The sequence below is a fragment of the Bombina bombina genome, chromosome 7, assembly GCF_027579735.1.
Source record: "Bombina bombina isolate aBomBom1 chromosome 7, aBomBom1.pri, whole genome shotgun sequence".
Lineage (NCBI taxonomy): Eukaryota > Metazoa > Chordata > Amphibia > Anura > Bombinatoridae > Bombina > Bombina bombina.
This window is the reverse complement of record NC_069505.1, coordinates 452,610,259-452,623,069: the sequence shown is the minus strand read 5'-3', so window position 1 is coordinate 452,623,069 and position 12,811 is coordinate 452,610,259. Positions and strand designations below refer to the sequence as shown.

Sequence of the window (12,811 nt, the reverse complement as noted above, 5' to 3'; positions counted from 1 at the left end):
TTGCAGAGCAGCAACTTGGTCTTCTTTGGATACTTTTACTAAATTCTACCATTTTGATGTTTTCTCTTCTTCAGAAGCAGTTTTTGGTAGAAAAGTACTTCAGGCAGCTGTTTCAGTTTGATTCTTCTGCTTATAATTTCAGTTTTTTTCATCATAAAGATTAAAACTTTTGATTTGGGTTGTGGATTCTTTTTCAGAGGAATTGGTTGTCTTTATTTTTATCCCTCCCTCTCTAGTGACTCTTGCGTGGAGTTCCACATCTTGGGTATTTGCTATCCCATACGTCACTAGCTCATGGACTCTTGCCAATTACATGAAAGAAAACATAATTTATGTAAGAATTTACCTGATAAATTAATTTCTTTCATATTGGCAAGAGTCCATGAGGGCCACCCTTTTTGTGGTGGTTATGATTTTTTTGTATAAAGCACAATTATTCCAATTCCTTGTTGATGCTTTCGCTCCTTTCTTATCACCCCACTTCTTGGCTATTCGTTAAACTGAATTGTGGGTGTGGTGGGGGGTGTATTTATAGGCATTTTGAGGTTTGGGAAACTTTGCCCCTCCTGGTAGGAATGTATATCCCATACGTCACTAGCTCATGGACTCTTGCCAATATGAAAGAAATGAATTTATCAGGTAAATTCTTACATAAATTGTTTTATGTGCTTATATACATATATATGTATGTGCTTATATACATATATATGTATGTTCTTATATACATGTATATGTATGTGCTTATATACATGTATATTTATGTGCTTAAATACATGTATATTTATGTGCTTATACACATGTATATTTATGTGCTTATATACATATATATGTGTTGTGCTTATATACATATATATGTATGTGCTTATATACATATATTTCTTTTTAATGACACAATGAGTCCACGTATCATCTTAATTACTATTGGGAATATCACTCCTGCCCTGCAGGAGGCGGCAAAGAGCACCACAGCAAAGCTGTTAAATAGCTCCTCCCTTCCCTCCCACCCCAGTCATTCTCTTTGCCTACGTTAAGTGCAAGGAGGTTGTAAAGTTAGGTGTTAGCAAATGATTCTTCAATCAAGAGTTTATTATTTTAAAGTAGTACAAGATTGTGCTGCTTTGTTCTAGGGTGTAGCCGTAGTCCATATCAGTCTCTTCAGTAGAGCAGTGGTGGCTTTAGAGCAACGGGAACTTGTGGGACATAATTCTCACTGCGCCACCCATACATTAATGCTGCCCTAACCCTGATAGCCTAAGTAAGATTACTCAGGCTTTATCTGTTTTCCACAGGGCTATGTGAGGGAGAGGACCTCTCAAACCTGCTGAGCTGCCCTGCTGTCGGGCAGATTTTAAAGGTAAGTGCTGACTTTTTATTCTGGGTCTGGGGAAAAATCTCAGAGGAAGTGGAGCACTTTATTTAATTGGGATATAACTCCTATACATAGAAGGGGTATTTGTATTTGTATTGATTCCCAATAGTAATTAAGATGATCCGTGGACTCATCGTGTCATTAAAAAGAAAAGAAAATTTATGCTTACCTGATAAATTTATCTCTTTTTTGACACGATGAGTCCACGGCCCGCCCTGTTATTTAGACAGGTTATTTGTATGTTATAAACTTCAGACACCTCTGCACCTTGTTTTCCTTTTTTCTCCTTAACTTCGGTCAATTGACTGGAGTGGGAGGGAAGGGAGGAGCTATTTAACAGCTTTACTGTGGTGCGCTTTGCCGCCTCCTGCAGTGCAGGAGTGATATTCCCAATAGTAATTAGGATGATCCGTGGACTCATCGTGTCATAAAAGAAATACATTTATCAGGTAAGCATACATTTTCTTATTTATGAGTATATGCCAGCTTGTAATCTAGCACTATTGCATGACTTGAAAATAAAAATCTGATTAAATAGAGAATAAACCTGTATTTAATGATATTGCTGAATAGAGTGTGAGCTCTGTGACAATAAACAGGAAGTAAATACACAAGGGACGTAATATATAAAGATTTCTCGTGTTAACTATTGAAATGTGTTTTTCTTTCAGATAAAATTAACCCTGAATTAGCAAAAGTGGAAGAAACAGAAGATCTGTGTGTGGTGAAAACCCTTGTGATTCGGGAGCAGGGAGACTATGAAGATATTAACACAGAAAACCATGAGGCTACGGACACAAGTGAGTGTGTGATGTGTGACGCTAGGTGACAACAAACAGGAAGTAAATACACAAGTGAGTGTGTGATGTGTGACGCTAGGTGACAACAAACAGGAAGTAAATACACAAGTGATTGTGTGATGTGTGATGCTCAGTGACAACAAACAGGAAGTAAATACACAGGTGAGTGTGTGATGTGTGACGCTCAGTGATAACAAACAGGAAGTAAATACACAAGTGAGTGTGTGATGTGTGACGCTCAGTGACAACAAACAGGAAGTAAATACACAAGTGAATGTGTGATGTGTGATGCTCAGTGACAACAAACGGGAAGTAAATACACAAGTGAGTGTGTGATGCGTGACGCTCAGTGACAACAAACAGGAAGTAAATACACAAGTGAGTGTGTGATGTGTGACGCTCAGTGAAAACAAACAGGAAGTAAATACACAAGTGAGTGTGAGGATGTGTAATGTGTGACGCTCAGTGACAACAAACAGGAAGTGAATACACAAGTGAGTGTGTGATGCTCGGTGACAACAATCAGGAAGTAAATACACAAGTGAGTGTGTGATGTGTAATGTGAGACGCTCAGTGAGATCAAACAGGAAGTGAATACACAAGTGAGTTTGTGATGTGTAACGCTCAGTGACAAAGTGACATCAAAGCCCAGATCTTAAAGGGACACAAGTGAGTGTGTAATGTGTGATGCTCAGTGACAAAGTGACATCAAAGCCCAGATCTTAAAGGGACACAAGTGAGTGTGTGATGTGTAATGTGTGACGCTGAGTGACATCAAACAGGAAGTAAATACACAAGTGAGTGTGAGGATGTGTAATGTGTGACACTCAGTGACAACAAACAGGAAGTGAATACACAAGTGAGTGTGTAATGTGTAGCATGTGACACTCAGTGACAAAGTGACATCAAAGCCCAGATCTTAAAGGGACACAAGTCAGTGTGTGATGTGTAACGCTCAGTGACAAAGTGACATCAAGCCCAGATCTTAAAGGGACACAAGTGAGTGTGTAATGTGTGACGCTGAGTGTCAAAGTGACATCAAAGCCCAGATCTTAAAGAGACACAAGTGAGTGTGTAATGTGTAGCGTATGACTCTCAGTGACAGTGATATCAAAGCCCAGATCTTAAAGGGCCACAAGTGAGTGTGTAATGTGTAGCGTATGACTCTCAGTGACAGTGACATCAAAGCCCAGATCTTAAAGGGCCACAAGTGAGTGTGTAATGTGTAGCATGTGATGCTCCGTGACAAAGTGACATCAAAGCCCAGATCTTAAAGAGACACAAGTGAGTGTGTGATGTGTAATGCTCAGTGACAAAGTGACATCAAAACCCAGATCTTAAAGGGACACAAGTGAGTGTGGGATGTGTAATGTGTGACGCTCAGTCACATCAAAGCCCAGATCTTAAATCAGATATAGCATCCAGTTTTAATAAACATTCTTTTTTATATATATTTCTTTATTGATTATCCCATAAACGGTACATACACAATGGCACTGAGTGATTATAGTAAAGAAAAAACAAATAAAACAGTAATATTCTTCAGTTGTTGAGAAGTCACATTTTGAAGAATGTAAATACCTTATTGACAAAACCGTTTTAACAGAAAACATTTGTGTTTTTAAATAATAAAGACAAAACCATAATATAGTATACTGTACGTCAGTCATTATAGAAAGTTCTGTACTCAAAAATTAGCCCCTTATTGGAATATTTATAAGATAAGGAAATCGGAGAGCTAGCAACTATAATTGTCGTTTTCTCTCTGTATCTGGCATTTCTGGGTGGTAAGAAAATGACAAAGTCACGCTCAAGCTTTAGTTCTTTGTTTATGATTTTAGGGCTCCAGAAGTTTATTTTACTCCCGAATTGATTAATAAGAGGACACTCCCAGAGATAATGGACAATATGTGCCCTTGGTCTAAGGCATATATACATTTGTCTATATAGCTGCTGGAATGAGATATGTCTGGTGGATTAAAGTTATATGGTCCTCTCTAAAGTAAATAGATTTGGCTATTTTCTCCAATATAAGAATACTGCTCTGAATTCTGTCTACATTTACTTTAATATTAGCACTAATTAGTTTAAATTAGCTCTCCCCTCTTTTTTCATTAAAGTTCTATACCAGTTTTTAATAGAGTAATCTCCTTTTTTATATTTCTTCAGATTTTCAACAATTAAAAGGACAGGAAACCCCAACATTTTCTTGCATGATTTGGATAGAACATACAATTTGAAACAACTTTCCAATTTACTTCCATTATCAAATTTGCTTCATTCTCTTGTGATCCTTTGCTGAAGGAACAGCATTGCACTACTGGCAGCAAGATGAACACATCTAGTTAGCCAATCACAAGAGACAAATGTGTGCAGGCACCAATTAGCAGCTAGCTCACTCTAGTGTAGGGTATGTGCGTATTCTCAATCAGCAAGAGTTACCAAGAGAACGAAGCACATTTGAAAATAGAAGTGAATTTAAAAGTGTAATAAAATTACCTGCTCTATCAGAATCATGCAAATTTAATTATGACTTCCCTATCCCTTTAAGGACCAACTCCTATCTTCCCCATTTGAGAGACTCAGATTTCTGGCTAACCTCCTCATTTGGAGATAAGGATAAAAATCTTTTGTAGGGAAATCAAATTATTTTCCAAGATCTTTAAAAGATTTTAGCACCATGCTATTATCATTTATATAAAAAAATTATATAATATAGATCATACCCTTCCTTCTACATCTATGAAAAACCCATTTTTTTCTTTCATGCTTCAGATAGAGCAGCAATTTTAAGCAAATTTTAATTTATTCCTATTATCAATTTTTATTCGTTCTCGTTATCTTTATTTGAAAAAGCAGGAATAAAAGCTTAGAAACCAGCCCATTTTTTGTTCAGCACCAGGGTAGCACCTTTCTGATTGGTGGTTAAATGTAGCAGTTCCCATTTGTAAAGTTTTAGTATCTATAAAACAATGGGAGCTGCCATGTTGTAACTTAGGTTACCTGCTCTGCTGTGGCCAATTAGGAACAGTTATAATTAGGTCACTAGAGTTTGCAGCCAATGGTTGTGTGGAATATAAGAGTGTTCTGCACTTCTATTTTTAACAGAAACTGAAAAGCTCACAATTCCAGAATGAAATTACAGTAAAAGATGACAAAATAGATGGACTTCCGGTGAGCGGCGTTCTAAGATGGCCACGGATTGCTGAGGCTCTGTACAGCTTATGGCAAAAAGTGGTCATATATTGTGCCATCCTTATCTCCCTTGGCAGTATCTGTGCCCGGGAACTCTTCTGGATCAAGGAAAAACATCCCTTGGCTGCCGTGAAGCAATTTAAGACCGAAAAGGCCGTCTGGCACTGTGGGGCAGAGTCCACCACCACGCTGTACATAGTTCTACTACTACTTGTTATCTACTACTTATTACCACTCACCCCTCACCTGACATGATGGATGGGACCACCACTGTTAGATCGGATGCCACCACCGCTATTTTAACTGAGCTGTGGGCCATATTTGTACCTCGCCTGGATCGGCTCCTTTCTGCGTGCGCTGATTTGTGCGCAATGGTGCAATCGGCGGATCAACCTCTCCAGCTGAAGCAGCCCGACACCAGTCAAGGGGGCTCTGCTTTACAAAGTATAAGTAACAACTCTGCTCACATCGTATGGGAGGCCAATAGCAGCTCCAACGATCAAGTCCTCCCTCAGTCGAAAGAGACCGCAATAACATTAAGGGCCGGAGCGACTTCCTCTTACCTGCATCTACCAGATTCCGATATAGGGTCACAGCGGGACCCAGAGCCAGATATGCTGTTGCCCTTAAAGCCTTCCCTGACATCTATCACAGATCCGGACGCAGGTTTGAGACCAAGCAACAGGGAGAATCTAGCCTACAAAGCCGCTAGCAAAATAGTGATGGCGGGGGAATCTTGTTTTATATGTCAGCAGATCATCAACACCAAGTATTGGGACAAGCGCGATCAGTATCTACTTGGCAAATCTGGCTTCTGGTACAGTCGTACGAAAAGTGGAGTCGGCTAGGGTATGGCCTGTGACTCGTGCAGGACTGTCCATTTTACATGGGCGTATTCTACATGCTGCAAATCTTGAGTCTCTTGCTGGGAAAAACTCTGTTCTGATTTCATTCACTATGAGACTCTGGATTATGTGAGGGTTATAGTTCAATAGTTTATTCACCTTGCCATCTCGCTGAGAAGGGGATATTATGATTAATTCTTATGCTGCAGTGAATGTATACTGAGTACTACTATACTGAACTAACACCTTTGGGTTGCGTCGGGCTACAGGACATTAATTAACAGCTGCATTCCGTATTTGGGCAATATACCAAACCGTATGTAGCCCTCCCTAAATGAGCATAAAATGTGGTCAAATGTTCGTTTATAACTTCCAGTTAATCATGGCGTTGTGACATGTCTTGCATTCTACTTAGAATCTTTATTCCTATCTTGGTCTGGGTTATTTTTCAGCTTATAGTAATAGGGGAATGTATGTCTGATGTAATGCTCAACGTAACAACATAGTACGTGAGGCTCATACTACCGCCTCCATGCGCTGAACGCTTGTCATAGCTATATGATAATGTGCTCCCATATCCTAAACACGCAGCTCATGTTTTTTCCTGTGAGACAACCACTGGGCTTAACCTTTATTTCTTTCATGTAATTAGCAAGAGTCCATGAGCTAGTGACGTATGGGATATACATTCCTACCAGGAGGGGCAAAGTTTCCCAAACCTCAAAATGCCTATAAATACACCCCTCACCACACCCACAAATCAGTTTTTACAAACTTTGCCTCCTATGGAGGTGGTGAAGTAAGTTTGTGCTAGATTCTACGTTGATATGCGCTCCGCAGCAGGTTGGAGCCCGGTTTTCCGCAGCGTGCAGTGAATGTCAGAGGGATGTGAAGAGAGTATTGCCTGTTTGAATTCAATGATCTCCTTCTACAGGGTCTATTTCATAGGTTCTCTGTTATCGGTCGTAGAGATTCATCTCTTACCTCCCTTTTCAGATCGACTATATACTCTTATATATATACCATTACCTCTGCTGATTTTCGTTTCAGTACTGGTTTGGCTTTCTACAAACATGTAGATGAGTGTCCTGGGGTAAGTAAGTCTTATTTTCTGTGACACTCTAAAGCTATGGTTGGGCACTTTTTTAAGGTTCTAAATATATGTATTCAAACATTTATTTGCCTTGACTCAGAATGTTCAACATTCCTTTTTTTCAGACAGTCAGTTTCATATTTGGGATAATGCATTTGAATCAATCATTTTTCTTACCTTAAAAATTTGACTTTTTCCCTGTGGGCTGTTAGGCTCGCGGGGGCTGAAAATGCTTCATTTTATTGCGTCATTCTTGGCGCAGACTTTTTTGGCGCAAAAAATCTGTTCTGTTTCCGGCGTCATACGTGTCGCCGGAAGTTGCGTCATTTTTTTACATTCTTTTACGCCAAAAATGTCGGCGTTCCGGATGTGGCGTCATTTTTGCCGCCAAAAGCATTTAGGCGCCAAATAATGTGGGCCTCTTTTTTGTCGCTAAAAAATATGGGCGTCGCTTTTGTCTCCACATTATTTAAGTCTCATTTTTCATTGCTTCTGGTTGCTAGAAGCTTGTTCTTTGGCATTTTTTCCCATTCCTGAAACTGTCATTTAAGGAATTTGATCAATTTTGCTTTATATGTTGTTTTTTCTCTTACATATTGCAAGATGTCTCACGTTGCATCTGAGTCAGAAGATACTTCAGGAAAATCGCTGTCTGGTGCTGAAACTACCAAAGCTAAGTGTATCTGCTGTAAACTTTTGGTAGCTGTTCCTCCAGCTGTTGTTTGTATTAAATGTCATGACAAACTTGTTAATGCAGATAATATTTCCTTTAGTAAAGTACCATTACCTGTTGCAGTTCCAACAACATCTAATGTTCAGAGTGTTCCTGATAACATAAGAGATTTTGTTTCTGAATCCATTAAGAAGGCTATGTCTGTTATTCCTCCTTCTAGTAAACACAAAAAATCTTTTAAAACTTCTCGTTATTCAGATTAATTTTTAAATGAACATCATCATTCTGATTCTAATGATTCTTCTGGTTCAGAGGATTCTGTCTCAGAGGTTGATGCTGATAAATCTTCATATTTATTTAAAATGGAATTTATTCGTTCTTTACTTAAAGAAGTCCTAATTGCATTAGAAATTGAGGATTCTGGTCCTCTTGATATTAAATCTAAACGTTTAGACAAGGTCTTTAAATCTCCTGTGGTTATTCCAGAAGTTTTTCCTGTTCCTGGTGCTATTTCTGAAGTAATTTCCAGAGAATGGAATAATTTGGGTAATTCATTTACTCCCTCTAAACGTTTTAAGCAATTATATCCTGTGCCGTCCGACAGATTAGAGTTTTGGGACAAAATCCCTAAAGTTGATGGGGCTATTTCTACCCTTGCTAAACGTACTACTATTCCTACGGCAGATGGTACTTCCTTTAAGGATCCTTTAGATAGGAAAATAGAATCCTTTCTAAGAAAAGCTTATCTGTGTTCAGGTAATCTTCTTAGACCTGCTATATCATTGGCTGATGTTGCTGCAGCTTCAACTTTTTGGTTGGAAACTTTAGCGCAACAAGTAACAGATCATGATTCTCATAATATTATTATTCTTCTTCAACATGCTAATAATTTTATCTGTGATGCCATTTTTGATATTATCAGAGTTGATGTCAGGTTTATGTCTCTAGCTATTTTAGATAGAAGAGCTTTATGGCTTAAAACTTGGAATGCTGATATGTCTTCTAAATCGACTCTACTTTCCCTTTCTTTCCAGGGTAATAAATTATTTGGTTCTCAGTTGGATTCTATTATCTCAACTGTTACTGGTGGGAAAGGAACTTTTTTACCACAGGATAAAAAATCTAAAGGTAAAAACAGGGCTAATAATCGTTTTCGTTCCTTTCGTTTCAACAAAGAACAAAAGCCTGATCCTTCATCCTCAGGAGCAGTTTCAGTTTGGAAACCATCTCCAGTCTGGAATAAATCCAAGCCTTCTAGAAAAGCAAAGCCAGCTTCTAAGTCCACATGAAGGTGCGGCCCTCATTCCAGCTCAGCTGGTAGGGGGCAGATTACGTTTTTTCAAAGAAATTTATATCAATTCTGTTCACAATCTTTGGATTCAGAACATTGTTTCAGAAGGGTACAGAATTGGTTTCAAGATAAGACCTCCTGCAAAGAGATTTTTTCTTTCCCGTGTCCCAGTAAACCCAGTGAAAGCTCAAGCATTTCTAAAATGTGTTTCAGATCTAGAGTTGGCTGGAGTAATTATGCCAGTTCCAGTTTTGGAACAGAGGCTGGGGTTTTATTCGAATCTCTTCATTGTACCCAAGAAGGAGAATTCCTTCAGACCAGTTCTGGATCTAAAAATATTGAATCGTTATGTAAGGATACCAACATTCAAAATGGTAACTGTAAGGACTATCTTGCCTTTTGTTCAGCAAGGGCATTATATGTCTACAATAGATTTACAGGATGCATAACTGCATATTCCGATTCATCCAGCTCACTATCAGTTTCTGAGATTCTCTTTCCTGGACAAGCATTACCAGTTTGTGGCTCTGCCGTTTGGCCTAGCTACAGCTCCAAGAATTTTTACAAAGGTTCTCGGTGCCCTTCTGTCTGTAATCAGAGAACAGGGTATTGTGGTATTTCCTTATTTGGACGATATCTTGGTACTTGCTCAGTCTTCACATTTAGCAGAATATCATACGAATCGACTTGTGTTGTTTCTTCAAGATCATGGTTGGAGGATCAATTCACTAAAAAGTTCATTGATTCCTCAGACAAGGGTAACCTTTTTAGGTTTCCAGATAGTTTCAGTGTCCATGACTCTGTCTTTGACAGACAAGAGACGTCTAAAATTGATTTCAGCTTGTTGAAACCTTCATTCACAATCATTCCCTTCGGTAGCCATATGCATGGAAATTCTAGGTCTTATGACTGCTGCATCGGACGCGATCCCCTTTGCTCGTTTTCACATGCGACCTCTTCAGCTCTGTATGCTGAACCAATGGTGCAGGGATTACACAAAGATATCTCAATTAATATCTTTAAAACCGATTGTACGACATTCTCTGACGTGGTGGACAGATCACCATCGTTTAATTCAGGGGGCTTCTTTTGTTCTTCCGACCTGGACTATAATCTCAACAGATGCAAGTCTTACAGGTTGGGGAGCTGTGTGGGGGTCTCTGACGGCACAAGGGGTTTGGGAATCTCAGGAGGTGAGATTACCGGTCAATATTTTGGAACTCCGTGCAATTTTCAGAGCTCTTCAGTCTTGGCCTCTTCTGAAGAGAGAGTCGTTCATTTGTTTTCAGACAGACAATGTCACAACTGTGGCATACATCAATCATCAAGGAGGGACTCACAGTCCTCTGGCTATGAAAGAAGTATCTCGAATTCTGGTTTGGGCGGAATCCAGCTCCTGTCTAATCTCTGCGGTTCATATCCCAGGTATAGACAATTGGGAAGCGGATTATCTCAGTCGCCAAACGTTGCATCCGGGCGAATGGTCTCTTCACCCAGAGGTATTTCTTCAGATTGTTCAAATGTGGGAACTCCCAGAAATAGATCTGATGGCTTCTCATCTAAACAAGAAACTTCCCAGGTATCTGTCCAGATCCCGGGATCCTCAGGCGGAGGCAGTGGATGCATTATCACTTCCTTGGAAGTATCATCCTGCCTATATCTTTCCGCCTCTAGTTCTTCTTCCAAGAGTAATCTCCAAGATTCTGAAGGAATGCTCGTTTGTTCTGCTGGTAGCTCCAGCATGGCCTCACAGGTTTTGGTATGCGGATCTTGTCCGGATGGCCTCTTGCCAGCCGTGGACTCTTCCGTTAAGACCAGACCTTCTGTCGCAAGGTCCTTTCTTCCATCAGGATCTCAAATCCTTAAATTTAAAGGTATGGAGATTGAACGCTTGATTCTTGGTCAAAGAGGTTTCTCTGACTCTGTGATTAATACTATGTTACAGGCTCGTAAATCTGTATCTAGAGAGATATATTATAGAGTCTGGAAGACTTATATTTCTTGGTGTCTTTCTCATCATTTTTCCTGGCATTCTTTTAGAATTCCAAGAATTTTACAGTTTCTTCAGGATGGTTTAGATAAAGGTTTGTCCGCAAGTTCCTTGAAAGGACAAATCTCTGCTCTTTCTGTTCTTTTTCACAGAAAGATTGCTAATCTTCCTGATATTCATTGTTTTGTACAAGCTTTGGTTCGTATAAAACCTGTCATTAAGTCTATTTCTCCTCCTTGGAGTTTGAATTTGGTTCTGGGGGCTCTTCAAGCTCCTCCTTTTGAACCCATGCATTCATTGGACATTAAATTACTTTCTTGCAAAGTTTTGTTCCTTTTGGCCATCTCTTCTGCCAGAAGAGTCTCTGAATTATCTGCTCTTTCTTGTGAGTCTCCTTTTCTGATTTTTCATCAGGATAAGGCGGTGTTGCGAACTTCTTTTGAATTTTTACCTAAGGTTGTGAATTCCAACAACATTAGTAGAGAAATTGTGGTTCCTTCATTATGTCCTAATCCTAAGAATTCTAAGGAGAAATCGTTGCATTCTTTGGATGTTGTTAGAGCTTTGAAATATTATGTTGAAGCTACTAAGTCTTTCCGAAAGACTTCTAGTCTATTTGTCATCTTTTCCGGTTCTAGAAAAGGTCAGAAAGCTTCTGCCATTTCTTTGGCATCTTGGTTGAAATCCTTAATTCACCATGCTTATGTCGAGTCGGGTAAAACTCCGCCTCAAAGGATTACAGCTCATTCTACTAGGTCAGTTTCTACTTCCTGGGCGTTTAGGAATGAGGCTTCGGTTGATCAGATTTGCAAAGCAGCAACTTGGTCCTCTTTGCATACTTTTACTAAATTCTACCATTTTGATGTGTTTTCTTCTTCTGAAGCAGTTTTTGGTAGAAAAGTACTTCAGGCAGCGGTTTCAGTTTGAATCTTCTGCTTATGTTTTCATTAAACTTTATTTTGGGTGTGGATTATTTTCAGCAGGAATTGGCTGTCTTTATTTTATCCCTCCCTCTCTAGTGACTCTTGCGTGGAAAGATCCACATCTTGGGTAGTCATTATCCCATACGTCACTAGCTCATGGACTCTTGCTAATTACATGAAAGAAAACATAATTTATGTAAGAACTTACCTGATAAATTCATTTCTTTCATATTAGCAAGAGTCCATGAGGCCCACCCTTTTTGTGGTGGTTATGATTTTTTTTTATAAAGCACAACTATTCCAATTCCTTATTTTATATGCTTTCGCACTTTTTTTTATCACCCCACTTCTTGGCTATTCGTTAAACTGATTTGTGGGTGTGGTGAGGGGTGTATTTATAGGCATTTTGAGGATTGGGAAACTTTGCCCCTCCTGGAAGGAATGTATATCCCATACGTTACTAGCTCATGGACTCTTGCTAATATGAAAGAAATGAATTTATCAGGTAAGTTCTTACATAAATTATGTTTTTGCTACTACCACAAATGTGAGTTTAACCCCTGCCCCTGTATTAAATATAAGCGCCAAACCTATATTCTGTCCAAAAATATTGGCAAATTTATCAAGTTTCC

General features: G+C 39.1%; 1 protein-coding gene across 1 annotated transcript in view; it reads left to right on the top strand.

Annotated features, from left to right (window-relative positions):
• LOC128666694 (oocyte zinc finger protein XlCOF7.1-like) overlaps positions 1-12,811 on the top strand; it is an 81,707-nt gene that overhangs the window by 56,524 nt on the left and 12,372 nt on the right. Inside the window, exon 5 of the mRNA XM_053721432.1 lies at positions 2,041-2,169. Coding sequence (XP_053577407.1) covers positions 2,041-2,169 — 129 coding nt within the window. The remainder of the gene's footprint in view (positions 1-2,040; positions 2,170-12,811) is intronic.